Source organism: Bombus vosnesenskii, unplaced genomic scaffold, assembly GCF_011952255.1.
Source record: "Bombus vosnesenskii isolate JDL3184/JDL3185 unplaced genomic scaffold, Bvos_JDL3184-5_v1.1 scf7180000013263, whole genome shotgun sequence".
NCBI lineage: Eukaryota > Metazoa > Arthropoda > Insecta > Hymenoptera > Apidae > Bombus > Bombus vosnesenskii.
Window position 1 is genome coordinate 3,198,212 of NW_022882923.1, and position 26,879 is coordinate 3,225,090.

The following is a 26,879-nucleotide window of genomic DNA, read 5'->3' on the forward strand; positions in this document are numbered from 1 at the left end:
CAATCACAAGTGCCACTTCTCCGATTCCAAAATCCAAGATAAATCTGGATTTTAACCTTTTTGTAACAATTCCCTCTGAACTGAGAAGATTTCTTTCCTATACACATATATTACGAGTAGTTTCTGATAATACAAAAAGTATGCACATGAACATTTAAAAACTTCGTATAATTAATTACGATATGTAATTTTAGTATAAATAGGAGAAATGAAAATGGGTATACAGATACAATTTTTCTTGAAATATCTCCAGGTTGATAGAAGGGAATGAGTTAATAAAAAGCTCTGACGATTTGATGTAACAATAACATATACATATATTTATGTGTTTTTGTTTCTATTGTTTCTTAAATTAAATTTTCTTAATTTAAGCTTTTTCTAGTAAATATTTTCAGAAATAATCTATTGTTAATTAAAAATTTATATTTTTATAGACAAAATTTAATTGACATAATTTTTGAATTTTTTTGTAATTCCTAAATCACAATTCATAACATTCTAATTTTACAATATAATAAAATAGCAACTCTGGTTATGATTGAGATTTCTGTCGTCATAAATAATTAGATCAATTAAAGGAAGAATAATCGTGTACCAGCCTTCTTTTAGTTTATATGCTCGAACATATACATTGGAAACTCCATTTTTGCTCGGGTAAGCAGTACGTGCCTATGGTACATTAATCGATATTGTATCAGTATCGTACTATTTTGGATAATCGTATCGTTAACTATTGGGTACAGTACTTGTGAACGCATTCATGGAACGATGAAGCTGTTGGAAGGGAGTGAGGTCACAGTTTCTCTCATAAACTCATTTGCATTTGTACCCATTACGAAAATGTAAGTGTAGGAATGTAGAGAACAAACAGTGTTTCTGAACTAGCTGGTCGAGTTTTGGAATTGTGTTTGTTGCTTATCTTTGAAGTGGACAAACTTATCGCATGTATGTAACCATAGAAAGCCTTCGCTACATGAAACGATTAATTTTAGAGCACGATAAAACTATGTTTTTATGGTTATTGCATAATACTTATTCTTGCAAAATTATGTTAGAAATTACTCAAAAATTGTACTAAATATTTGAAAAATCTTTCATTCTTCGCGTGAAGGAAACATAAATAATTATAATTTCAATAGATACTCATTGTAAATATTTATAACAGCTGAAAACAATATTGATTATTACTGAATTATTAAAATTTATACCGCAAGTTTTAAATAAAATGCGAAATATTGAATCTTATTAATGTAAGTGGAATAAACCTTCCTAAATCAGCCATCTACTTCAGAACCACTTTATCATCATCACTCTGTTGCATGAATAAAATTTGATGTTTGAACTATGTCTGCTCTGATAACTAACAACTTATACCATGACACATGATATACATTTCTTTTTGAACATTAATAACATCTTTATAAAAATTTCAACAATGTGTTGTGTTCAATACTTTTATGTTGTTTATGATGGAATCAGAATCAGTCAAACAGTATGCAATACTTGAAATAAATCTCTAACATAATTTAAAGCAATATAATTAAATAATTATAGTATTTATTCTTCGAGTTCTCCGTATGTACATACTAATTTAAAATGAAATTTTATAAAAGAAATCAAGCTTTATAAGGAAAGAAGGAATTAAATAAATAAATTATTTAAATAATCTTAAATATTTTACATTCTTAAATATTTTGTTTTGCTTAAAAATATGGCATGAACGACACTAATGCGATACTATAATGCGACCAGAATATGGTTTTACGAATTTAGGAATGAATTTTACACTGTTGCGTGTTACAAATAATAGGCTTCGTTTATAATATAATCGAAAAAATTATTGTCGTAAAGCAAAGGCATGTCGCTACGTCACGAAACTGATATTTACATATACATATGTAGGTTAGGTACAAGCGTTACATATTCGCGAGAAACTACTCGCTTCGTGTCGGCGTTTTTTACAATGGAAACTTACAAAACGTTCGAAATATAAATTACATAAATACTTCGATCTTAAAATTAATAAATGCTATAATAAGGGTACGAACAACTTTATAAACAATTTTACATGTATAAAAATCTATCAAAAGTAAATACAGGCGAAGACTTCATAAAAGCTTTTCTCCTTAAGATTTTGTATCACATAATATTTTTAAGCATTATTATAAATTATAATAGAACGTAGGAAAATATAATATGTTGAGTCCAATCGATTTAGGTATTTCAGAACAAATAACAGTATACGTAAATTAGAAATTTTGAAAATATCCTCTCGAAGTTTTTGAACCAAGAATCGAATCTGTACGAAAACTTTGTCTTCAACACTTTCTTTTATTCTAACAAAATTTACAACGTTTCATCGATACATGTTTATTCAACCGAAATAAAATGTATACTCAGACTGTTACTAAATTCTGATAGAACATGGAAGAAGAAACAGAGCAAGCTCCGTTGTTTTAAACAAACGCGCAGTTTTGTTGAGTAATTTGTCCGCCGGTAAAACTATTCTTAATCCTTTAGCTGTGGCTGAACTGAAATCCAATATAAAATCGAGAACGACATACTCGCAAGTCAATAGAAGGTTTTCCGCAAATAACATATTTTCATGACATTACTATTTTAATTATTGGCGACAAAATAATAATGGCAAAATGTTTGGATGTAATATGATTTTTTAAATTATCCAATTATCTTTGATACTGATGATAAACATAGAAAACAGCTTCTGTTATTCTGTAGGTTAACATGGTTTATTAACATGATGGATAATTGACTGTTTAAATACTTCTCTGAACACTGCGGAATATACAGGTGCACTACTTCTACGCATATTTTCAGATTCGCTTAAAATTTTACCAATATAATCATGACAGTCGTGTCTCATTGCAGTGGAATTTGAAAATTCAAAATATTTATAATATCGGCATAAAGGTTTTCTACAGTAAGCGTCCAAATACTTTTCTGAATCAGCGTAGATTATAAAAAAAAGAAAATATAAAAAGTTTTACCACCTTGAAAAATACGTGTATATATCTAGTACATCCAAACTTTTCGTCGATATTATACGTCTGCAATAAATCTGCAGCCGTTTCCTCATAGCGTATACGTGTTTCTCCCGCAGCTAAAGGATTAACGAAAGAATAAAATCTTCTCGAAAAAAAAAAACGTGAACTGTCCCAAGCGTCCACTATGTTCTGAAAAATCTTGATGTTAGAATACGCTTTTTCCAAAACGTTCCCATTCAAATCTGTGAGAATTCACTTAGACAAAAAGTCCAAGAAACATTTAACTGGCTGGTCCTCGATGCACTTCGTACAATTACAATCTCAATCTGGTTGGTAGCTAGTATATTGTAAGTGACTAGCGTGACCCTGAAGACTCATCCGGACGCGAATTAATCAGTTTCAGGTGTAATAACGATCACAGAATGGTCTACGTCGACAAACCACCGGCTAAGATGACAGTAATCGCGGCGATGCCAAGATTCGCAAATAAATGACAGTGAAAGTGCGACGAGGCAGTGGCCGATTGAAAATCAACCTGTTCATCATCGTTCTCGACGCTTTTCGGCATTGGCTCGTCCTTCATGCCTGTCGTGTTCCTTTCGTGACTGTGATCCATCTTCCAACTCTTCTTCGAATCTCGCCTGGTGTTCGGTCTACGCATCGTCGGCGATCTATCGATCCCTGGAAAAATATGAATTTACCGTGTTAAGAGCACGTTCTTGGCTATGACTCGGAATTTACGGCGTGCTTGCAGCCGTACTCCGATCAAATGGTCGCAACTCTGGAAGAAATATCACTCGCCTTGTTCGAATCGAGTCGAGAGATCTTGTTTCGCGATTGGGAAACGATTTGTACTCGGAACCTATGATGAAGGGTTTTGGCTACGCTTTTACGTCGAATCGCGAATTCAAATTTGCTATGCTTTATGGTATAGTGGGTACTGATGTTGTAGGAATCTGATTTTAATGTATTATTCGTGCATTCAAGAATATATGGATTCCATTTAGAAAGACGATATTGATCGCCGTATATTTTTTGTGTGCACATCATTCATCCATAACATCGTATTATGGTGCCCTGGATACCATTCAATTTTTAAGTGAAACGTTGTCGTATATAGTAAGCGATTTATAATTTAATTGCAATAATGTTTTAACATTGTACACCTTGTATATGTGATAACTCTATTTTATTTTATTGAAATTCTTCAATGTATTTCAATACGAGATTTCGCACGGTATTGGTAATGCGATTATATTGTATTTCATTATTGTGTCCATTGAGGTTGCGTGATCGAGCAAATGAATTTTAATAATTGTTTCGGATTAATTTAATAGTAAATCATTATTAACTGCTAAAAGAAAACACTGTTGCAAGTCGTTTTTCTTGAAATAACTGCAGATAATCTAAATGGAAAATTTGTCTTCATAAAATCCAAACATGAAAATCGAACAATATAAATACCTGGTAATTACATGTGTAATATTTATCCATTAATTTTCATTGGCAATTGAATTTAATTAATTTGATAAAATTTAATTTAATTTGATAAAACGATATCAAATACCGAAAATTCAAATTTTACGTTAATTTTCAATGTGAAAGGTAGAAATCAAAAACCCCATTATGGATCTCGTAGCCAATGTTGCAAATGTAGATCTATGGACTGTCATACCCCTATCAGTTTCTCATAAATTCCCCATTATGTACGATACTGTGTTACTTGATCAGTGTTAAGTTAGTGTGCCATTAGTTTAACGCAGCTCTGACGAAGGTACATCTATGGATTCAGTTCTATACATCTAACTTCATAGTTACAGCATATTGTTCGAAACCTTTAAGGATTAGAATGTGCAGCTTTGCGCTTCAGCAACTACAAGTTTTTGCGTTTTGAAGTTTATATTGTTATGGGAGCAAGTGAATTGTTAACAGTTATATCACGTACTTAAAGTTACTATTTTAAATTGATTGAATATACAAATGTTACTAAAATAAACAGTCAAGACAATGACCAGATCAATTGCAAATAGCAATTTTGCACATTCACTTTATTTTTGTCATATTTTTCTAATTAGTTATATGTATATTTATATATTTTTTATATTTTAAGATAATTCCAATAATGAAAAAATTAGTTGCTTTACTTATAGATATATAGAAATAGAGCTTCCACGTACAAAATATTTTTTTAAATTATTTCATTTCATAGATTCTGATATCGGAAATAATAAGATATTATACAACTTAATCAGCAGCGTAGTTAGAATAAAATTTGCATGTATTAAATAAAAGACAAAATGAAATTTAAATAAAATCTAATTCTGAAGAGAAATCAGCATTCGCAAAGACCTGCTTCCATGACAAATATTTGTCCGTGGAACGAAATGCAACGGAATTTCACGATCTTCGAAGTCCAATTTACCGGGTTGATGAATAAAATAAAATTTCTTTACCGAAGGACTAAAACGTAACCTACTTGCTAGGAAGTTCAGGAGCAAATTGTTCGTAGGATGAGAAGTTGTAACACATTTAATTGAATATTGATTCTGTTTCTATTGTTTTAATGGAAAACGAGAATCGCTTAATTACTGTATTAACCGTATTTATCGTATTAACAATATGTTAAAAATATATTTTGCTCGTCTGAAATATTCATTATAGGTGCTTTATATTTTAGAAAATAGGCAATGTTACGGCATAGGATTATTATTAATAACGAATTGCAATATGAACTGAATAATAGTAAATTAGAATATAGTGACTTATTGAGAAATTAGACAAATTAATTTACTAGATGATGTGCAGAAACAATTTTGAATAACTTGCAAGTAGTCAGAATCGCGAAGAAAATAGTATATAATAATAGTCAATTTTACAATTCTTTTATCTGGGCCTGTAATGAAAATTTGAAAAATATATTTTGTACATCTATGTCAGTTGTATACATACTGAAAGCTTCATTGAAATTGGTTTATGCAGGAAAGAATCTTTAGATTTATTACAATTATAGACTCAAATTTGTGAAAATGGCGATTTCCACCATTTTCAATCGTTTGTACCTTAAAGCAACGTTAAACGATTTCGATGACATTTTCAGTATGTAGGTATGTAACTGACATAAATCTAAAAAATGTATTTTTTAAATGTTCAGTACAGGTTCAACTAAAAGAATTGTAAACTTGATTTATACCATTTTCTTGCCGATTCTGACCAATTTTTTCAAAATTTTTTTAACCGTTATCTAGTAAACTAACCCACCTAACTTTACAAGAAAACTTAAATCGTTCGTTCCAATTTACGAAAGTTACTCTGCTGTAAAAGGTGTTCAAATACTTTCGTGAGTTACTGTATATCGAAATAAAAATTACTGGTTTCACAATGATATACAAAGAAAAAAGTATAAAAAATTGTTATTGAAATACACATAGGGATGAATTATTAAAGCCTTTGGTTTCGAATACATCGTTTTATCTACCGGGTAAAAGTACATTGTTAGGATGCGACAAAGACCACTAGGAAATACTTCGGACGCATTTCATATCATACAGGTCGGCAAAGGAAGAATGTTTCACATCAATGTAGTATCGTAATCCTATTACACCACCACAGTATATCGATAAGCGCTTTTGATTGTGCCAGTCTACGGTAATCTTCTATCATATCTACTGATTTGATAAGCTCGTTTGAAATCCGTTTCATCGGTGTGATTGTTACGTATACCGAAGTAATAGCATTAAATAGTATCTTTAGTACTCATGTTATGCCAACGCACGGAACAGGATACTGAGAGCTAATCTCAAATCAATATTCTTTCCCACACCTTCTACAATTTTATTTTGCTTTCTGCATTTATGAGATGTTTAGTTTAATCACGTAGCATAAATGTTTATCTTAAATGGAAACACTTAAAACAATTTTTAGGAGCTTATTAATAAAATATAAAATTTGATTGAACAGTTAGATCGATACGTCAGTATCATTGTTACACGTTAAAAAATAATTTGACATTATAACTGTATACATTATAATGACATTATAATACAACTCAACACAGAATTATCAACAAATTATCAACATAAACTCATTCTACTTTTCCATTTATTTATATCTATTATCCCATTATCCTATTATAACTAAGCAAACACTTCTTGAATAAATAATAAAACACGTATGTATACGACTCAACTGAACATTATCGTTAATCACTGTTTGCTCAAATAATTCAATGAAAAGCTACATGACTCAACTTAGGATACCAATAAACGTTATACCGAAACGCAAACGATGCCCAAATCGAAACCGAAGTGCTCACCTATAACGCCAAGATCTAGCACAGTATACATAGTACATATAGCAACAACTTAACACCATAAACCGAAAGCACGATCTAAGCGAGGTTAAATCACTGGTGTCCGAGAATCCATTCACTTAATCAATAAACCAATCTACAGCTCGATGTCCATCGAGCGGGACAGCGCATCGTGCGTGTAACGGATAGTCGCTGCGCGATGGCAACGCGCGTTATCGCCGATCTGTCCATTAATAAAGATGAACGTGCGGAATCTCATCAGCGCCACGAAGTCTGGCCCGGAGGATTTAATGCTCGTCAAATTGTGCGCCGTGGAAAGCCGCTTTACGTGAAATCGCGCGCGCGTGACCACGTGCCACCAGTGAAAGCGCCAGCAGCTTTTCACAGATATCGAGCAATAACCCGGGAAAAATAATCGACGAACTGTGCACAAGAACCACGTATTGGAACGTCGCGTGCCGTAAAAGCCAGAGTGCACTTGTCAGTTGCACGCTTCATCGAAAACGTCCACCGTGGCCCCAGCGACGATATTAATTTTCTCCGTGAGCGGATCCTCCACAAGCGTGGCCCCGCGTTATTCGAAAATACACTTCTTCCAATTATTCCTTTAAACGGAGCTGGAAAGCGATAGCCCAGCTTCACTGTCATCTCTGTGGTTAAAGCTGCCGAAAAAGTCGATGCGTTCGACTGTTAAATAACCGACCGCGGGTCAGACGACGAAATTTCTTTCATCGGACAGTTGCAGCGTGAGGTAGGTTTGACAGTTTTGAGTATGTGGTGTGGTTACAGACTCGGATGCGAGAATGGTTGTATTGGAAATCAGTGGGATAGTGGCTTAATGATTGACGGTGCATTGAATTTTCTTCTTTTTTTTTTTTTATATAGAGTGCTTCGTTTGGTTTAGATTAATATTGGCGGAGTATTTTCATACTTCAGTAATATCGATGTGGATTATCTTCAAATGTATGGCTTTAATCGCTTTACCGATGTCATACAAATAAGAACGAGAATTAACTTTTATCGTTGAATCGTTTTATACTGATACATTAAATAAAAATGTACCACAAATGATATAAACATTAATTATACTAGGCACGTGATTTTTAATAATTACCAACTTTAAAAAATAAGAAACAGGGAGAGATAAGAGTTTACATTTTATGAAAGAATTATTGAAACGGTTGCCCTACTTATAGTATAAGTATCTGTGTCTGACTACTGTGATGCATAAATTTACTGCCTCTAGTACGTTACGTTTTTCTAAGACTCTAAATGTGCTTGTCTTTAATTTGACTAATATTTTATACTATTATCGAGATCTTTAATATTTCTGGCATGGTCCACAGCTTTAACATGACCTATAGATAGAAATCAGAAAGTATAAAATCAGGAGATATTTCACTCGACCAACCCGTATCTTAGCTACATATGTATGTATAAGTTCATAGAAGAACTTGGTTCTTGAAAACTAAGCCTCGGATAGAAGCATTTTATACTAAACTTTTGATTTATGTTTGCGTATAGAATCGCCTTCTTTACGTTTGTATGATATTTCCAGCCACGGCCTATATATTTGTAACTACATATTTTCTGTTTCTTTGCTTTATGATATTTTTCACTCATTCTTTAGTCCAAAAACTCTCGAGTCTATTTTATGATACATTTATTATAATATGCACCATGTTATAACCAGAAGTAGAAAAGGAATTGCCTTCTAATTGAGTGATTCTATTACTGTTAATGTCTTCGAGGTCCTACTTCGCGTTCATACAGGGGAGAATCAATGAATGCTTATTATATTCTCGAATCGATAAAAGAGTGACGCTGCTAGGAAAAGTAAATTTTTGTGAAAGTCGGTTTGAAGAAAATTATTAGTTACTCGACTATTTAATAATGTAGATATTCTTTTCTCTGTTACAATTTACAAGATATTAATCTTCAAGTTTCGAAATTTCTAAAAAAGAATTTAAGCGTTATTGTGTGATACCAATCTTGTTAAATACTATAATTTTTATAAATGCCATATAACACTTCCATTATAGTAAATATCAGTATAGTAAATAAGTTAATTTTTTCAATATCTTTAAATTTACAATTTTTAAGATATTTTACTTTTCTATCGAATAGAAGACACGAACTGTATGTTTCTCGATCAGTCCACATAAATAGAGCTTTACTCCATAGTATAGCTGGATCGTTGCGCTCCGCCACGTCCTAGGAATTTCGTCGATAGTGCGATAAGCCCTTTGCTCTGGAGTCCTGCAACACCTTGGGGTTGTTGGGTCGGTTTACCACCTATTTTATCATAATCGATAGAATACAACAGATATTGGGAAATTTTCGAGCAGCTGTCCATCTCATCTGAAGGTATTTGTAACGAGACAATATCCCTGAAGAGTAAAACAGCTGAGACTCGAAATTCATATCTTCGTGCATGCCTGAGATTCTTTCACTAGGAAGAAATTACTTGATTGTTTGTAGTTGCGAACTCTGACGAACAATTCAGAAATGGTATTGAAATGTACGGTTGAATATCATGGCAATATATTTATTTCTATTTTTATTTACGAACAGAACTATCCTACAACTCCATCTTACACCGAAACCGGAGGTAGTCGACAAATAAAATTTTCTTCAGAAATGTTTGCGTAGTAGATTGTCAATTAGATTTTGCATTTTGTCGAGAAGATTCTCCGTTTTGGTGCACGAGTCTTGAAGGAACTTATGATTCTTAGACAAGTAATTTATGACGTGCTGCGCAGAGTCTGAGGAAATTATTTTCACCACTTCGTAGGATTGCTAAGGAAACACAGGCATAAAATATACCTTGCTTTCATGTACTTCGCTCTCTTTTGTGACATACAAGGATAAAAAGGAAACGATAACAGAGAAGTAGCGAAATCTAACGAATGAAAATTATACGAAGAAAATATTTCTACATCACTTAATGGCGTTCCGAACGCTGAATCGATTTGTAATTAGCTCGTTGTACGTTTCATAGTGATTCGAATTCCAAGTTAAATCTTAATGTGCATACGTGGCGTCTGCTGCAATCGGAGATTCGTCTAAGTAAATATTAAATCGTACGGTGTTCGATAATCAAACTTGCTCTTTGTTTATATAGGTTTGCGTTGTTGAATTTAATTTCAACGCTGTAATTGCATTTGTTTCGACGGCAATTGTGCAGTCACGTTTGTTCGTAATTATAAACCATATTGTGCATCCGAATTTGCTTGAATGCACATAAGGGCCATATAACATACACTGTAATATTATTCTTTATTGCGTCGCCAATGCAATAAACGTGAATTCTTGCGTGAAAAAATGGAAAGGGCCAAAATGTAATATTTATCGAAATATTTTACAATATATAATGTAAAATTATATATAACGTAAACGAGTAAAAATATTAACGATATTTTATTGAAACAACAGTAAAAGGTCTTCAATATAAAAATGTTCCTGTTTCAGATGATATTAAATATAATTAAAAAATTATATAATTTCAGCAATGAGTCCGCGAAAACCTCAAACTCTATCAAGGTAATTTTTGAAGTTCGTTATGATTGTAAACTTTGAATTTTTTAATTTTCAATTTTCAAAATTTAATTAGCTAAAGAAACATGTATCTTTCTGGAAATAATTTTTTGAACTATATAAATTGCAATTTCTTTCCTTATGAGTTATTGGTATTTTAAAAACATGAGTTAATAATTGAAGATTAATTGATAACTTGAAGAATCAATTAATTTGTAGATTTATTTTCGTTACAAGTTTATTATTTGGAAATTAATTCGATATTGACATTTGCTAACATTGTTATCGTACATACACGTGGTAGACGTAAAACAAGCCTACGAGGTTATATTATAGTGTAGTCTAATGATAACGTTGGAACTTCAATGCAATTCGATTCTAAAATTGTTTGACTGTAGTACTTCTATACCCTAGTTCCAATTAACAAAGTAGAACTAGTGGTTTGCCTAAGGAGTCAGGTATTCAAAAGACTAACAGAAAATCGAAACATGATTTTTTCTTATTTTAGATCGATGTTTGTAGAATTTTTAACTACTACCGGTTACAAATACAAAGCAACACAGTTATTTAATAAAATCAAAATCGTGTAATATTAGCTGTTAAGAATTTACATTAAATGTCGTGAATTTTGATAATAACATTAATAACGTTTTCGTTCAAAATTACCTTGATAAAATCACGATAAATTTTATAGAAATTGCAAATGTCTTGAAACTAAACAAATCAGCTACAATTAATTTCTGTTTTTACCCGAGTACATGATTAGTATTGAATCTTTCAAAAAACACATTACATGCTTCCATAAGCTTATTTGTCGCGGGGAAATAACATGAAAAATCATGAATTTAAAAGTAGATTTTCTAAAATAATCTTTGTAACACCATCGTTTCTCTTTTACATTTTAATTTATAGAATAATGTGGCTTTTGAGTGATTTATCTATATATTTACCTATATGTATACTTGTGATATTTTATGTACTTCAGTTCAATGGATTATCGATAAAATAATTTTGGAAAACTCGAAAATTATAGTAATATTTCATCAAAAGTTGCCACTAAAATCCGTAATGTGCTAAGGCATCCTGCCATAACTAAATATATCTCGTTGAAACACGAATTAAACTCAAACTTAACTTATAATTCATGGTTTAATCTAGGCTCACCCTGCCAATATCTTATCTGACAAGTCAGATTAAACCCAGATCTGTACAATCTATCTAATTCTAATCTAACATTCCCAACATATCTGACACACGCAGAATGCTTTATGCCCATATATGTATACATCTACCTACCTAATCCAATAATTACGCTATTGATCATCCCTCCCGAAATTTCTATTTTATTCCAAAAAGGTCCTTATAATCTTAAACAATATCATTTGAATATTCTTTGTGGATACATAACAAATGTTAATAACAACCATTTAACCATTGTAGTTTCATATCAAATCAAACCCGATACTCTATTATGTTCCTTCTTCTTCGATATACAACAGATGACATATATTTTCTACTTTGTAATTTAACCTAACAGTATTACGTCATTTGGATCATTCTCAACGCAATTCTGTTCTTTCATATTTATACAATTCTTTAAATTCAAGGAAAATATGAAAGAAACATTGTTGATATATGTGATATCATGGTTGAATTTTCTGCTAAAATATTCCCCCAAGTATTAAAAACTTTCTTTTCGTCGAAGCAAAAGTAAGATTGCAATATAAAAATTCGGAAATTGCATGATAAAAAATATACTCACTCACATACGTAAATATATTTTGGAAACTAATAAACGTAAAAGATCTGCGCGAGTCATAATCCATTCAACTTTCATCAAGGGTTAATTGCTGTCAGAGCAAAACCAATCACAGCTCGAATCCATCTTGAAAACACATTCATCCCTTTAATTTCCTCTTACTTCTACCATTTTTCCATCACCCTTCTTACCATTGTCTGGTAATTCGTTCTTCTCTCGCTCGAACGAGGTTTCCATCGAAATTAATCGACTTTAATGAAGCATATAACCTAGCCTGATCCATTCTTCCCTGCTAATTATTGCCTTAACGTTATTAAGCACGAACGACACGGGGTTTAAGAAAAGAATCGAAGGAAGGGAACGAGCTCGAAGTGCGTTTCAATAGAGCGTGAATTATTGAATTCACATGGTAGGGCCAATTACTCGAGAAAATGCTGGCGATGATTGCACGTTGTGTCGCCCATTTTATTTACAATTATCGATAATTAAGAACGTGCCAGAACCGAGTCGTTGCTCTTTCTCTCTCTCCTTCTCTTTCGATGCATCGTCATGGAATGGTGGTTTTCGTTAACTCCGTCCCCATTTCTCTTTCTCCGTTACATTCCGCGTGCTCGTTCTCCTCTCTTTCCCTTGGCTTTCTCGCCGGCCGATACTCTAATCGGGCGACCGATTAATTATCAGCCAGAACCGAGAACGAACCGTGAATAGATGCCTAGCCGTTTAATCGTATGCATACCATTCGGAAATCACGTTCCACAGTTGAAATTTTGTTCAAGGAACTGGAAATGCACGTACGATGTTCTTTTTTTTCAATGAAATTCTGTAAAGGGTGGCATAAATTAGGTGGAAAATGAAGGGTTGTGCTACGCAATCTTTAGAGAAATAAATCTCTCCATGGAGTTTCCTGCACTGGATAGAAACATTGCAAGCGTCATGCAGTTTTGTGTAATGTTTGGTTTATCCGTTTGTTTGCAAGAGAATAAAGCGCTGCGTAGACTTGCGTTTACTATTTTTTGGCTATAATTATGACATAAATTATTAACATATTTACTAAGAAAGACCAGTTAATTCGATCACTAAGGCTATTCAAGTTTTTGGGAATACTAATTTTTTTGTATTTTATATTTTTGAATTATTACTTATAATTATATTACCTTCTTTTTATATTTGTATTTGCGTTCCATCTTTGTTGAAGATAAATTGTATCATATTTATTTTTGGCGGAACAATCGACATATTTCGAATTAGTCTTCATTAATTTCAATTTCAGTAGCAATTTCTGATTAAGTTATTATGTCTGATTAGTATTCTACACTTTTCAATAGCAAATAGTATAACAGCTATAGAAAATGTCTTAACTGTTTCAAAAGTACTGAACATATTCCTGACTTATTTCTTTTTACATAAGTCTTTATATGAGTCTCAATAATCTTTCCAAATAAAAAAAAAAGATTATAATGGAACGTGATTTCCCTTGAAATCAATAACTGGAATCATTCGAGTGGTTTAGGCCGCGTGAACATGTCCAGTACAAGCACGTGACGTTTATGTAGGAAATTTTGACATGATATGATGCGACATGACGTGCTATACGACCCGTCATAATTTAAAGCTGTCTGAAATTCTCTGGCGCCGGTTTAGTCTTTCCTTTTTTCTTCCTGAATTACGGTACTAACATCATTAGCTAACGAGAAAGTACCTGCAAGACGATGTTTCTCTTTGGCCTCTAACTTCTCGAGTTCTTTGAGTCGAATGCAAACGTTTGCAGTAGTTTAAAAAAGGTGTATGATGCAATCTTCTTGTAAAGGATCGTAAAGGTTTGTAAAAGGGGTTAATTCTTATTACGAATGGAAATAACTACAGAGAAATAATTCGAGTAAAATAAACGAGCCTGGAACTGGTACGTATATGTTAACACGTGACATATAAAATTTTTCTATCCTTGTCTAACTTAACGCAAAAGATCGTAAGATTTGCAAAGTTTCTTCTTTAATTATTTATTCTATTACTTCATTTACAAACTCGATACAAGTTTCGTATCAAATAAATTTGTACTTGGAGCAGTTTATTTTCATTTAAAAACAGAACAAAGATTTGCGGAATAGGTTTCTGTCAATTTATAGAAATTGGTGAGATTTATTTGACGAAGTAGCAAGTTCTATCGTGAATATACATTTTCTTGTTTCTATTTTTCGATAGATAACATTTACGATTTTGTTATTGCGTTCAGTTTCAATATTAAAAATTTCTTCGTGGATAATTAAACCTCGCTTAGTTTAAATGACTTTCGTTTGTTTTTGGCCATAACCAAAACGGAAACTCCCTTGTGATGTCTAGTTTCAAGTATAACATTCGTATAGTATGACACGGACATAATCTCGTGAACCAACCTCAGCGTTTAATTTACTGTACACGACATATCTCGTGAGCTCTGGGTCACTGTGTTGAAATTGCGATTAAGAATCTAAGAAAGTAAAGCAATGCATAAAAGCGAATGTGTCTTTTCTTGAATTTATAAATCAGTGAATTGAATTAAATAAGAAGCGAAGTATAGCTATACTTCTAATTGTTTTTGAACGTAACTATCTGTTTTCATAACAGCGTGTGCCTGATATAAAATTTATACTGTCATAAATTTAATGGCATAAATCGGAATGAGATTTGAAATTAAAACAAAGACTAAACTTGACTACGTATATTATATTACTTGGTCCTGATAATTCCACCATATTGTGTAAATGTAATTTGATGTTAAAAAAGAGAGGTTTAACTTAAAGATTCATTAAATAACAGGTCAACATTGTTCTTCAGCAATTAACAAAATAAAAGAAAATATCAGAGCTCCTGAAATGAGGAAGTTGTTAGCAATGATGTATAAGCTGTTGGATAAGAGTTCCTTGAAAGCGACCATTACGATGTAGATTAATACTTCATACGTAAAGTGTTGTAGCAGTAATCTGGATATTTCTTTTATCGCCTCTCATATGTCATAACTGGACTGCGCAATTTTATGCATTTATGCGAAAATTAAAGATACAAAAATGCAAAACATGCATCTAAGATATGTGATATATGAAATATCCAAAGTAAAGTAATGGTTATAATTCTTAATAAGTAAATGTAGAATCCCTACTTAAATCCTATCTCTTTGATTGTATCCATAAGACTAATAAAACTAATTTGCCTAAAAATTCATAGCCAAGTCATAGCTATATCATTCTATTAAAATTGGCATTGAGAATGTAAGAAGATGATACTACATAGAAGCAATGTAAGATAAGAGACAGAAAGTGTGGAGAAAGATTAACATTTTAAATTATTAATACTCACGATTTATCATTTTGAGAGATTCAATGGCGAGAATAAACTGATTAGAATTCTCTGTTTCTTTGAACTTGAGGTGTTTCTAATTAGTACAGTATCATCAAATTTGCTCGAGTGAGATTACACACGGTTTAGATGCTTTCTCGAAGTAAATAAGGTTTACACAGCTCGCCTGACTGTGGACGCGTATGCTTGTATAATTAATCCGAATTTCACCGGCTAAATTACTTTCCGAACCGGGTGTAAGGAAGCATCGTGATAATTAACAAGTTACAAAACTAAAGCGAAGCTGGAAGAAAGTTCAGCCATTATTTGTAACACGTTACGTATTTAGCGTAATAAATTTTTCGCGTTTCAACCAACACGTAACGAAGAAGTTTCTTCGCGTAGTGAAACGAAAATCGTTAATAACATAGTGAAAGAAAAAGGAAGAGAGAAGAGCTAAATGGTGAGCAACACGGAACTCTTGTTTTATATTTCTTCTGATCGCTAGCTACCAGTTAATGGCATTCATACTTATACTTCGTTTTAGCTTAATAAACCACCGCTATATCTGGTTTCATGAGTAATAACTTGCATTTACTGGTTACTTGTGAAGAATCACTTGTCATTAGATCTAGTTTTTATGTTGAAAGGCAAATTTATAAAAATTTCCTCTAAACTTCCCATATCTGACAAAATAATTACCATCCTTCTATTAAAATCTTTGTTTGAATAATAAAGTTAGGATGAACAAAGTTTTATAAAGTAACCAGTAAATAATTTATTAATTTGTTCTCCACCTCAATTAATCCGTAAAACTAATCTCCTAACTTTTCGGTAGAACCACTTAAGCTTAACCAAAGCACAAGTTATACGATCGTTACATTTAATCGTAGTAATAAAATTCGATCTACGAACCCCTCCTTGGGATTCCGATAAAATTAGCGTGCGCGATAGCCCCGATTTATGAAAATTTTTAAACGGCACTGGACACAGTAATTCCATATTACACGCGCTAATTGAATATCGCGAATTCTAACGACGACTCCCGGTGGTTCAATTATATTGTACTTCTGTTATTTTGCGGCAGCATTGAACCAGATGGCTGATACGCATACGTTATTTAAACAATTTTAAGCCGATTGACGCATCAATGTCGATTGCACACCACTTAAAACAAATGTATCCCTTTTAATCCTTTGGGGATAGATTTTTCTTTTAGCAACATATATATAAACGCAACAATATAATAATATAGACTATAATATATATAACATATATATCCTACTTATAATAGGATTAATTCTAATAAGTTTCAGTAATACCAAGGAAATTATAGCAATTGGTGGTGTGCAAAAGTTAGTAGACAAATAGATTTTTTACTTTATATTCCAAAAGTGATATCTAAGAGAATTTTAACCAGTATATGAGATGTGAGAGCATACCAAGTAAAAGAACACGGTACAAATAAATAGATACTATCATACAGTTATATAATATTATTTAAAATTCTTTCAAATACCGCTCTCGAAATATAAAGTAAGAGATCTAGCTAGTCGGAAATTTTTGCACACTTCTTGTTAAAGTCTATCTTTGACCTGAAACAGTGATCAAAGTGGAACTACATTTATTAAGATGAATTAATTGACTGCGATAGAGTGGCCCGTAAAGTCCTTGCTACTCGAAGTTCATCGACAAAATTCAAGTGGGATTAGTCTCTCTTTCTCCCTCTGTCCTTTTCCCTTGATTTTCCTCATCAACTCTCGCACCCTCGATTCGATATTATCGAGTAGTTACAGAGCCATGTAATTAACGGAAGTTACGATAACGAAAGGATTTCGAGAACTGATAAGCAGAAAAGTTGCACAGTTATGAAATTACCACGCAATTACGACCGTTGAACAAATTCGTTTGACTTGACGACGTATGAAACCTCTTGTTCTATGAACCTTTTGTTTATTAAATATAATAACACGATAATCGTAAAATGGGAAACATTAAATGTGCAGAAGTTGTATTAATTAATCCTAACTTTTAGATAACTTTTCTGTTCCGACTTTTAATTATAAGCTTTATATCGCTCATTGCCAGATTATTTATTGTACCGCTAGAATTCTATGTTGTATGTCTTTTAAGTAATTTACTTTGGCCTTTGGGTTTTAAATCTGCATCCGTACAATAAGTGGTTGGGTATTATATTTCTATTGTAAATTATTTTACAATAGTATAACTAATTTTAACTCTGGGTATAATTGATTCTTCTACGGTAACATGTATTTATAAAATCACGATAAGGAATTGTTTTAATGCATTCGTTTAAAAGATTTTTATTTTCTATTGGTTTTAAGCTTCAATGAATAACGTGGATTACGTTATACATGTTGTAGAAATTACCAAGGAACCCTGGGCGGAAGAAGGATTTTATGAAACGCACAATTTTCCGCGTATTTTATTATTCGCTTTTAGAAGCTTGTGTAATATTTATGATTGGAGCTACCATGTGATTCCATTTTATTATAAAAGAGGCGAATTTTTTAGCGACTGCAGCGCTCTCTAGTTTGCTGCTTGGTTAGCACGTTATTAATTATTGCAAGCTTGTAATGTTTTTAATGGATATCAGCATACGACTTTATTTAGTTCTACATTAAACAGAATGTTCGATAAGCTTTTCATAAAATATGTGATTTTTTAACGATACCTGGTATCATTTCGAGCTCACAGTATATTTCCGCACAGTAATTGATAGAAGAGATATCAAGTATTCATAACAAATAATATGCTTTTCTCTGATACAGTGTATTCTGAACTATAAATAATAAAATTCAATTTACTCACTGTAAAGTTTGATTTTTCCATCCATTTCTCCCAATGAATTTTTTGCCACGCATCTGTACGACCCGAAGTCTTGGGGCTGTATGGATTTTATAGTGAGCCTCATGGTTATCTCGTACCCCTTTGGAATTGTTTCAACCTTATAATTGTCTGGAAGCAGAAACGTAGAGAATCTTTGCATGGAATCGTTTTAATAATTTCTTAAAAATAAATCAAAACATCAAATCAGATAAGAAATGAAAACTAAAGCGGTAATTAACATCAGACAAGTAACAAAAGCATTATGGTCCAATGTTTCTTCACTATATATTATATCGCATCGTCTTTCTCATAAAATCTTTGAGACGAAAGCACACACAAAACCATCAGATTTCTCAAACCATACCAGTATCCAAGACCAGTTGGAAACCACTGACGATAGTCTAATAACGCGGGTCCCAAGAAAAACGTATTTTCGCGAACAATCGCTCTCTGTAATTGAAAATCTCGTTCAATCTGTGGTCGGTTGTTCACGTGTCGCCGAAGAATGCAATGAAAAAGTGCTTGATAAGGCTCATCGCCCGCGAGTTACGCCATTAATCTCGTGGTCGTATAATTGCTCTCGTCGCCGGTTAAAAAGCTAATTCGTTTAATTGCTACGAAACGACGACGATAAAGGAGGTGTGACATTTACTTGGAATAACAGGAAATTTTGCTTGACAAATTAACTATTTATATCGTTTTAAACATTTTGAAACGACGTGAGCTGGATACACGACGTTGTTTACGCGATCGCCATTTTCTCTAGACGGATGACATCCACATTGTATATTCATTGTTGTTCGTTCGACACTAAAACGTCTAACAATGGAAAAATGTGGGACATTAGCTCTGGGCTTATCAGTATACGTCGTTTGTCTGGCGTTCTAACGTGTAATAATTTTTCTATGGCCGCGTATTTCGCTTTATATATTTGCATATATCGGGTGTCTGTTTCTCTCGTCGTCTAATATTTTTCCTAAGTAGACGGGACGTGTGCAGGTAACGCAAATGAAGTTTTATTATGTTTTTGTGGAAGTGTGCAGCGTGGTTGGAATAAATTAAAGGAATTTAGGTTAAGCTTTTGGGTAAATGATATTTTTCCCTGGTGGCAGGTCTCGTGTTTTAGTGCTAAAGGTTGAATTTAATCAGAGTTGTACATGATGAATGAAATGTACATATGTTTGTTATTCTTATGTAGAAACTAATTTGAATTGTAAGTTGCTACATAGTTTTTATTGGAAGATAGAATATAAGGGATACTACACTTTAAGTTTACCATCGACATCGAGTATCTCGTGATAATATGTTACTGCCCACATGGGAAAGATAATTTACTTCACATTGGTATTCTTTCCAAGAAAAGAAATCAATTGCTTGAAACTAAGTTTTCAATCATTAAGCCTGCAATATAATATCCCGTATTACTCACAACTGTTTTATACCGATATGGCGATTGTGTAGCTCTAGAACAACTCTCGATTCTTAATATATTAATATTCTTCTCTACACTCCACAGGTTTGGAACATCAAACATTTTTTCCGTCTAAGAATTTCATAAATATTTAAATAAACTACCAGCTTATGGAAGGGAGGATACGAAAAGGAAATTATAAATTTCGTTATTTGTAACATTTAACAAGTTGATCGCTGATGCTACGATGACGCTACGTTGACGTCATACGCGAATGATTTCCGAACGACACCGGAAATGTTCAAAAGAAAATACCAAAGTTCAGTCACAATGGAAGATCCCGTTATTTCGATCCAACGATGTTAGGGTACACTTTGCTATAGAACGATTTATTGATCAAACTTCCTGCAATATGCGTCCAATTTTTAATAGTTTTTATTGTAAGAATGAGAAGTCTATCTGTGATTCGTAAAAAACTTCCGAATAAAATCGTAGATATACAAGCAAAGGTCGACAGAATTTTTCAGTAAATCTAGTATCAAAAAAGTAACGTTTCCGCAGGATGTTTTTCGTAATGGTTCCGGCCATCGAATAATACGATTTCAGCACGTACGCGTCATCTTTTTTTTGCTGTATCCCGATTTCTTGCGTTTGTTTCGTTTCATTCAAACCGTGGATTTAACGAGTTCCTGTCACGCCACGAGCCAATGTTTTTCTCACGCTCAAAACCCAATCGACGTATTAATCCAGAAATAAATTCTTTCGCGCTGTTCAGTAAAATTAAAAATATTCGTAACTCGTGCACAAAAGAAAGGAATTAAGATAGAAATTAAGAAAGTGGGCAGACGACGAGATACGTTATTAATTTTGTCGCGTTACAATCATCCTTAGAGGAGAGAGGGATGAAACGACACGCAGGCGCCTTATCGTTTCACGCGGGTACTCCTTTACGCTCGCCCTTCGCCAATTATCACGAAGAGTCGGGGCTACGTTTAGCGAGACAACGACGTTAGACTGAAACAATTAGGTATAACCGCATTAGCATTACTTGTACGTAAACTTTCCATCGCGTCTTCCAACAAGAATGGCGCAGTGCCGAGATAAAAGGCGCGGAAACTACGTCTTCGAGCTGAGAGTGGGTCATTATGTATGTATACAAATCACTTTTTCTAATAGCACTTATGATGGCTCAAAAAATTATTGGCATATCATAGTGTTTATTATAGCATTTACATACTAATCAATTAGATCCAAGTATATTAAATTTCGTATCATTTAGTAATACTTTTATATGACTATAAACATTTGATACTACGAAAATTAAAAATATAGGAGCTGATAAAGAAACGCTTCATTGGAAAATAAGGATATGTGATAATACTTTTTGTGGTCATTGTATATCGAATTATATAAAATAGTAGGATTTTCTTTGGTAAAAGTTTTGGTCGAAGAATTGTCCACGATAGCAGATGTTGATTTTCTTTTAAACTCTTGGTTATATTCGGCATGAAACCCGCAATGATAAATTTTTACTAGTATTACATAATTTGTAATGCAAACGTTTTTACACTTCAAATATTATCTTAGAATTTTGACCACTGTTTAGTATTCGTAAATATGCGAATTTCGTACAGTTTTCAAGAATTACCAAGTAAGACAAAGATGTTCAACATAAACTAGTTATGGAATATAAACAAGTTAACGTATATTCTATGGACAGACTTGAAACTTTAAAAATACGAAGGTTTACCTTTAAAATGCAACTCATTTAATCGACTCATATTAAAATAAAAATTGAGGAAACGAAATGGATGTCCTTTTATAGGAAAGAATTCAATGTTTTCGTACCATTTGTGATCGTTTCGTTGGATGGCCTAGTCCAATAAGTGATCGCTGTTGGATAAGCCTCACTGTGACATTCCAGGACGAGAGTTTGGCCCTCATAAGCGCCCACTAACTGATTTTCGATCCACACCATTGGCTGAACTGCAAAAATAATTTCTGATAATAATTCGTATAAAATTTGTCTCGTATATTAAATATTTTGTTCAGTTACAGGCATACAGTCGATTACATTCGAAAATGTAATAATAGTTCAGAAATTTAGGAATAGCATAGGAATATATTTAAGCAACAAAATATTGTGTTGAGATATTAGCACTGCATTTTCAAGAACTGTAGACTACATATTAATTGATATTAAAAGACATTTTATCATCTTTTCCTTTCATTCAATATTTCTGTGTTACTCATACCGTACTTTTTCTCTAATACAAATCATTGTTCCGAAAGCAATACTTCATGGGACTGAAAGTTTAACCATGTTCATATTTTGAAATGTCATATTTTCCTTCTACTGAGATTTTACTGGTATCAAGGCAAATTTATCTCTATATCAATTAATAAATTCTACTGAGAATAGAATTGCAATCTCCTATTATTTAATCACTAAGGAAAATATATCTATATTTCATAGATCTCAATGGAATTCCACATCCCATTCAATTTATCAAATCTTTGCATTTTTCAAATATTCAAAGTTATTGAATTTTGCTAAAAATATAATAAAAATCTCAATTCTACGTTCTACGTGAAAGTAACGTTCTACACTAACCGATCGTCATGGTGTTGATAAAAGCGACAGGAGAAAAAAGAAATGAATAAATTTGGAATTTCAATGGTTTTTTTTCAGTTCAAAGCGTGCGTTTTAAGGGCCCTCATTTTAATCAATCCGTTAAGATAGTCGACAGGTCGGTTCGTGACAGCAGAGGTTTGCCGCCGGCAGACAATATTTAAGGCGTTACTTCAGCGCCGGAAACAATGGTCCCCTGCATCTGCCATTCACGGTCTCCCAAGTGGCGTCATTATGGTACCGTTCTCCCGACAGATCCACGGCCATATAGCGAGACCTTAAATTGCATTTTCCAACACGTGTGCATAATGCACTGTTAGTGCTTCCGGTTGTTTGTCTTTGTGCCAAGCTGGAATGCCATTAGTTGCTGTACGAGTCGAAGGATTTTTGATATATACAAACGATTTAATTCTTTTTCGTTATTAATCCCATACAAATAGGATTGTTTCTTTGTTTGTATGAATTTTCAAAACTTGATATATTTAGTTGGAATTTATTTGTGTAGTTCTGAACTGATATTCTGAATCTGGTTCTGAGAATCTTTCTTGCGTTATTAATCTAAGTAGGATAAAAATTCATTATGAATATTGACAATTTTATTTAGTGTTATATAAAACGTATTAAATGTATTTCTCGCATAGTTAATTGAATATCATTGGCTTGATAGGGTGGAACAATGAACAGTAAGAAAAATACATTTTTTAAGAAATCAGATGAAATCAGAAACATAGTTATACAAGTTAATCATGATACGTGCTGTTCGAATAATCAAATAACATTATCCTCGCACGAGAGATCATTTATGTTCCGTTGAATTCTCGAATAAAGTTAAAGTAATTCTTTGCAATTTCTTGCAAACTTTTTCTCAGGAGACTATCTCGAAATATTTTATATTTTATAATTACCAACATCTTTATTAAGCAATTGCTTAAGTTTTAATCCCATGATTATAAAACTAAATATCTCAGAACTTTTATATACACTGCCAGAATAGTTTCAAATTTGATTAATATAATTATGACAGTCGTATCTCATTACAGCGCTAATTACACTTCGAAATGTTTTAAATGATACACATATGAAATACATATACACACAAATTTTTTATGGTAAATGTTAAGATATTACTATCGTGAACCTGTGTACATATTATATAGTTTCTTAAAATGTATTTCTAATAAAAAACCTACAGTAAACATTGAGCACGATCCGCTTGCTGACTGCTGGAGGTACACCATTCGACGCTATGCATAGATACGGTCCCATATGGGCACGTGTGACGCGAGTTAACTTCAACACCGAGCCCTCGCCTACTGTAACAAAACATACAAATGTATAGAAGTGCGTGTTTCATTTGTTGGCCCCGCCATAAGCGGCTGCGGGAACGTTTAAAACCGAGATATTTCCGAAAAATTGCTATCGCGCTCGTCCAGCTTTGCGAATCTCAAATAAAAGCTGTCAAATAGTGCTACCGCGTAAAATCCCAGTGCATTAAGCAGTCGATTTCGCATAGGTTATTCACTTGAATATCTTTTATGCAGCCTTTTCTGGTTTAGTTGATTTTTCGAGTAAATGAAAGGTTTTTCGGTGAATAGAAAGTGGAGTGGTAGAGATTTATTCCGGCAGTTAAAGTCGAGGATCATAACTCTGATATCTGGAATGTTGGAGCTGACTGATGCTGCTTCGTTATAAAATATTATAAGAAATCGAATCGTATTTTATATCTTTTGATGGTTGAAATTAATTTGATATTAATAATTTGACATTAATGCTGATACCCTGAATATACTGTATTTTATATTTTTGGTGACTAAACTAGTTTGATAGTTGGTCGTAGGATAAATTGAATATTTTATGCTGATAGATTTTCCTCCTTTAATTTATATCCTCTTTTACTTAAGCTAGACAGAATAACATGTATACACATTCGGTCACGTTCACCCAAAACCTTGGATAACCATAAACTCCTCTTTCACACCCCAAGGAATCATTATCAATCCTCCCTTATGTCTGTAATTCTCTAAATGCAGTCAATGGCTATAAACATTTGTCTGTCATAAAAGAACCAATGTATTTTGTACAAAATATCTTCCGACACATAAATTTATAGTTATATCATAATATTTTTAATATTTTGATTATTCTTAGCTAATTTAGAAAGAAAAGAATTTCCTTTTTAATTGCTCATTTAACTATTTATAAAAATCGTAAGTGAAGGAATGAAATCTTAAAATACATTCTTGAACCTTTGCATAGATAGAGACTTTTTAAGAAGCATCCGGTGGATTTCTGTTCCTGAACTAGGAAATTATTATGCCGGAGAAAACAGATTCCTATCAAGTATGTTTATAAAATAACGAATATCAGAAGGTTACTGACTTTCTTCCTTCGAGAAATAAAGTTTATGAAATTTATTATTAGACTATTTTTATTTTAAAAGCAAACATTCTGAACTGAAATTATCAACAATCATTATACAATTTCTAACCATGAGAAATTGATTAATGTTTGAGTCATATTCATAGTAGTGATGTTTAATAAATTCTATTAGAATTACAGGTAAAATTTAAAGTACGTTATAAAGCTAAAAGTAAATTATAAATTACAGACACATCAAAAATATGATATAAAATATAAAATGAAATGAACGATTCTTTGGTATTACGCATTGGTATTAAATATGGCATAAGTACTTGAATTAATCAAGATATTCCCTCTATCAATTTGAAAGAACGGTTTAAAATCTATATAATGCAGACAAAAATCTTTTCAAACACCAGATCTTTTACAAATATCAATTTGCAGTTATCGTATATTAACTTTTAAATAAAATCAGCTTCATCGTGCTATAATAATAATAATAAAATCGTAACATAAAATATAACATTATTTATATTTTTCGAAATGATATAATAATAAAAACAATAATAATTAGTAAATAAGAAAAAAATGCTGGTCATTCGTAATTTTGGAATTGAATTTACATGATATCAAAATTAAGCCGATTCGGTACTTTCAAAGGACAGCGTAAGTGCATATTTTCGTTATGGCGAGTACACGAAACAGGTGAATTGTTATAAAGTTTGCTAGCTGTTTACGTAATCAATGCCTATGTTTACGAGTAATAACGTTGCCGCCGGGTTGCTGCTAAGGCTGGTAAACGTTAAATATGATTATACCCGTGGAACGGCTGTAATCTGCTGGAAAATATTCGAACCACGAGAAGTCGGAGTGCGATGCACCGGATACGAGTGGGTGAACGTTGCAAGGCAAAAACGGAAAACCTACTTAAGAGATTTAATTAGATCGCTTGAAGGGGCACGTAAGTGATGTAACCGCGTTTAACGAAACCTCCTCTGTGGCCCGTGAAATTCTCCGTACCGACAATTTATTAAAGTAGCGACTGTAATGGTAGAAACCGCGAAAGGAGATGCTAATTTCCTGACTTTATGAACTTCAATGACATACGTAATTTGAGAATCTGAAACGAGAGAATCTTCAGTATGTCGGTATTATAGAAATACGAAAGAGACAAATCATCTGAAATATCGATTTTGGGTTTGAGATATTGCAATGCTGCTGAATATGACTATGATAAATCATTCTGAATTAAATGTACGAGTTTCGTGATTGGAGTATCCAGTTATTCGATTAACATTTTTCTCGTCCAATTTTTACTCTAATAGCTACTTTTAGAAAACATCATTCTCACCACACAACCCCTTCTTTAACAAAATAGATATAAACGCGCGACTACAATAACTTCAAACTTTCCTTAAAAACATTTAAAGTGTAGGGAAATCTGCAAGCTAAAATAACTATTAAGCCGCTAAATAAAGGCAGGTAGTAGTTTCAGAGTTTCATTGCGAAAGTTTAACGATTTGAAGAAAATTTCATACATTTAGAATCAAAATTCTTCTAAAATTCAGTCAACACCATAAGAGAAATAATCTAGAAGTTTTTTACGAAGGAACTCTCCAACGCGTACAACTTGCAGCTTTGCATTTTTCCTTTTTACAAAATTAGAAAATTTGATAAAAATTTACGATATCATCTCAAATAGGATC

General features: G+C 32.6%; 1 protein-coding gene across 2 annotated transcripts in view; it reads right to left on the minus strand.

Annotated features, from left to right (window-relative positions):
* Positions 1-461: 461 nt before the first annotated feature.
* The window catches only part of LOC117232150 (lachesin-like), a 159,817-nt gene continuing 133,399 nt past the window's right edge, over positions 462-26,879 (minus strand). The window contains exons 5-8 of one of the 2 annotated variants that reach the window (XM_033491353.1): positions 24,003-24,122; positions 22,029-22,166; positions 18,752-18,898; positions 462-3,686 (exon numbers count right to left, since the gene is read on the minus strand). In XM_033491353.1, coding sequence (XP_033347244.1) covers positions 3,433-3,686; positions 18,752-18,898; positions 22,029-22,166; positions 24,003-24,122 — 659 coding nt within the window. In that variant the 3' untranslated portion in view covers positions 462-3,432. Of the gene's footprint in view, positions 3,687-18,751; positions 18,899-22,028; positions 22,167-24,002; positions 24,126-26,879 lie in introns of both variants that reach the window. The other variant, XM_033491345.1, reaches the window with a different exon arrangement.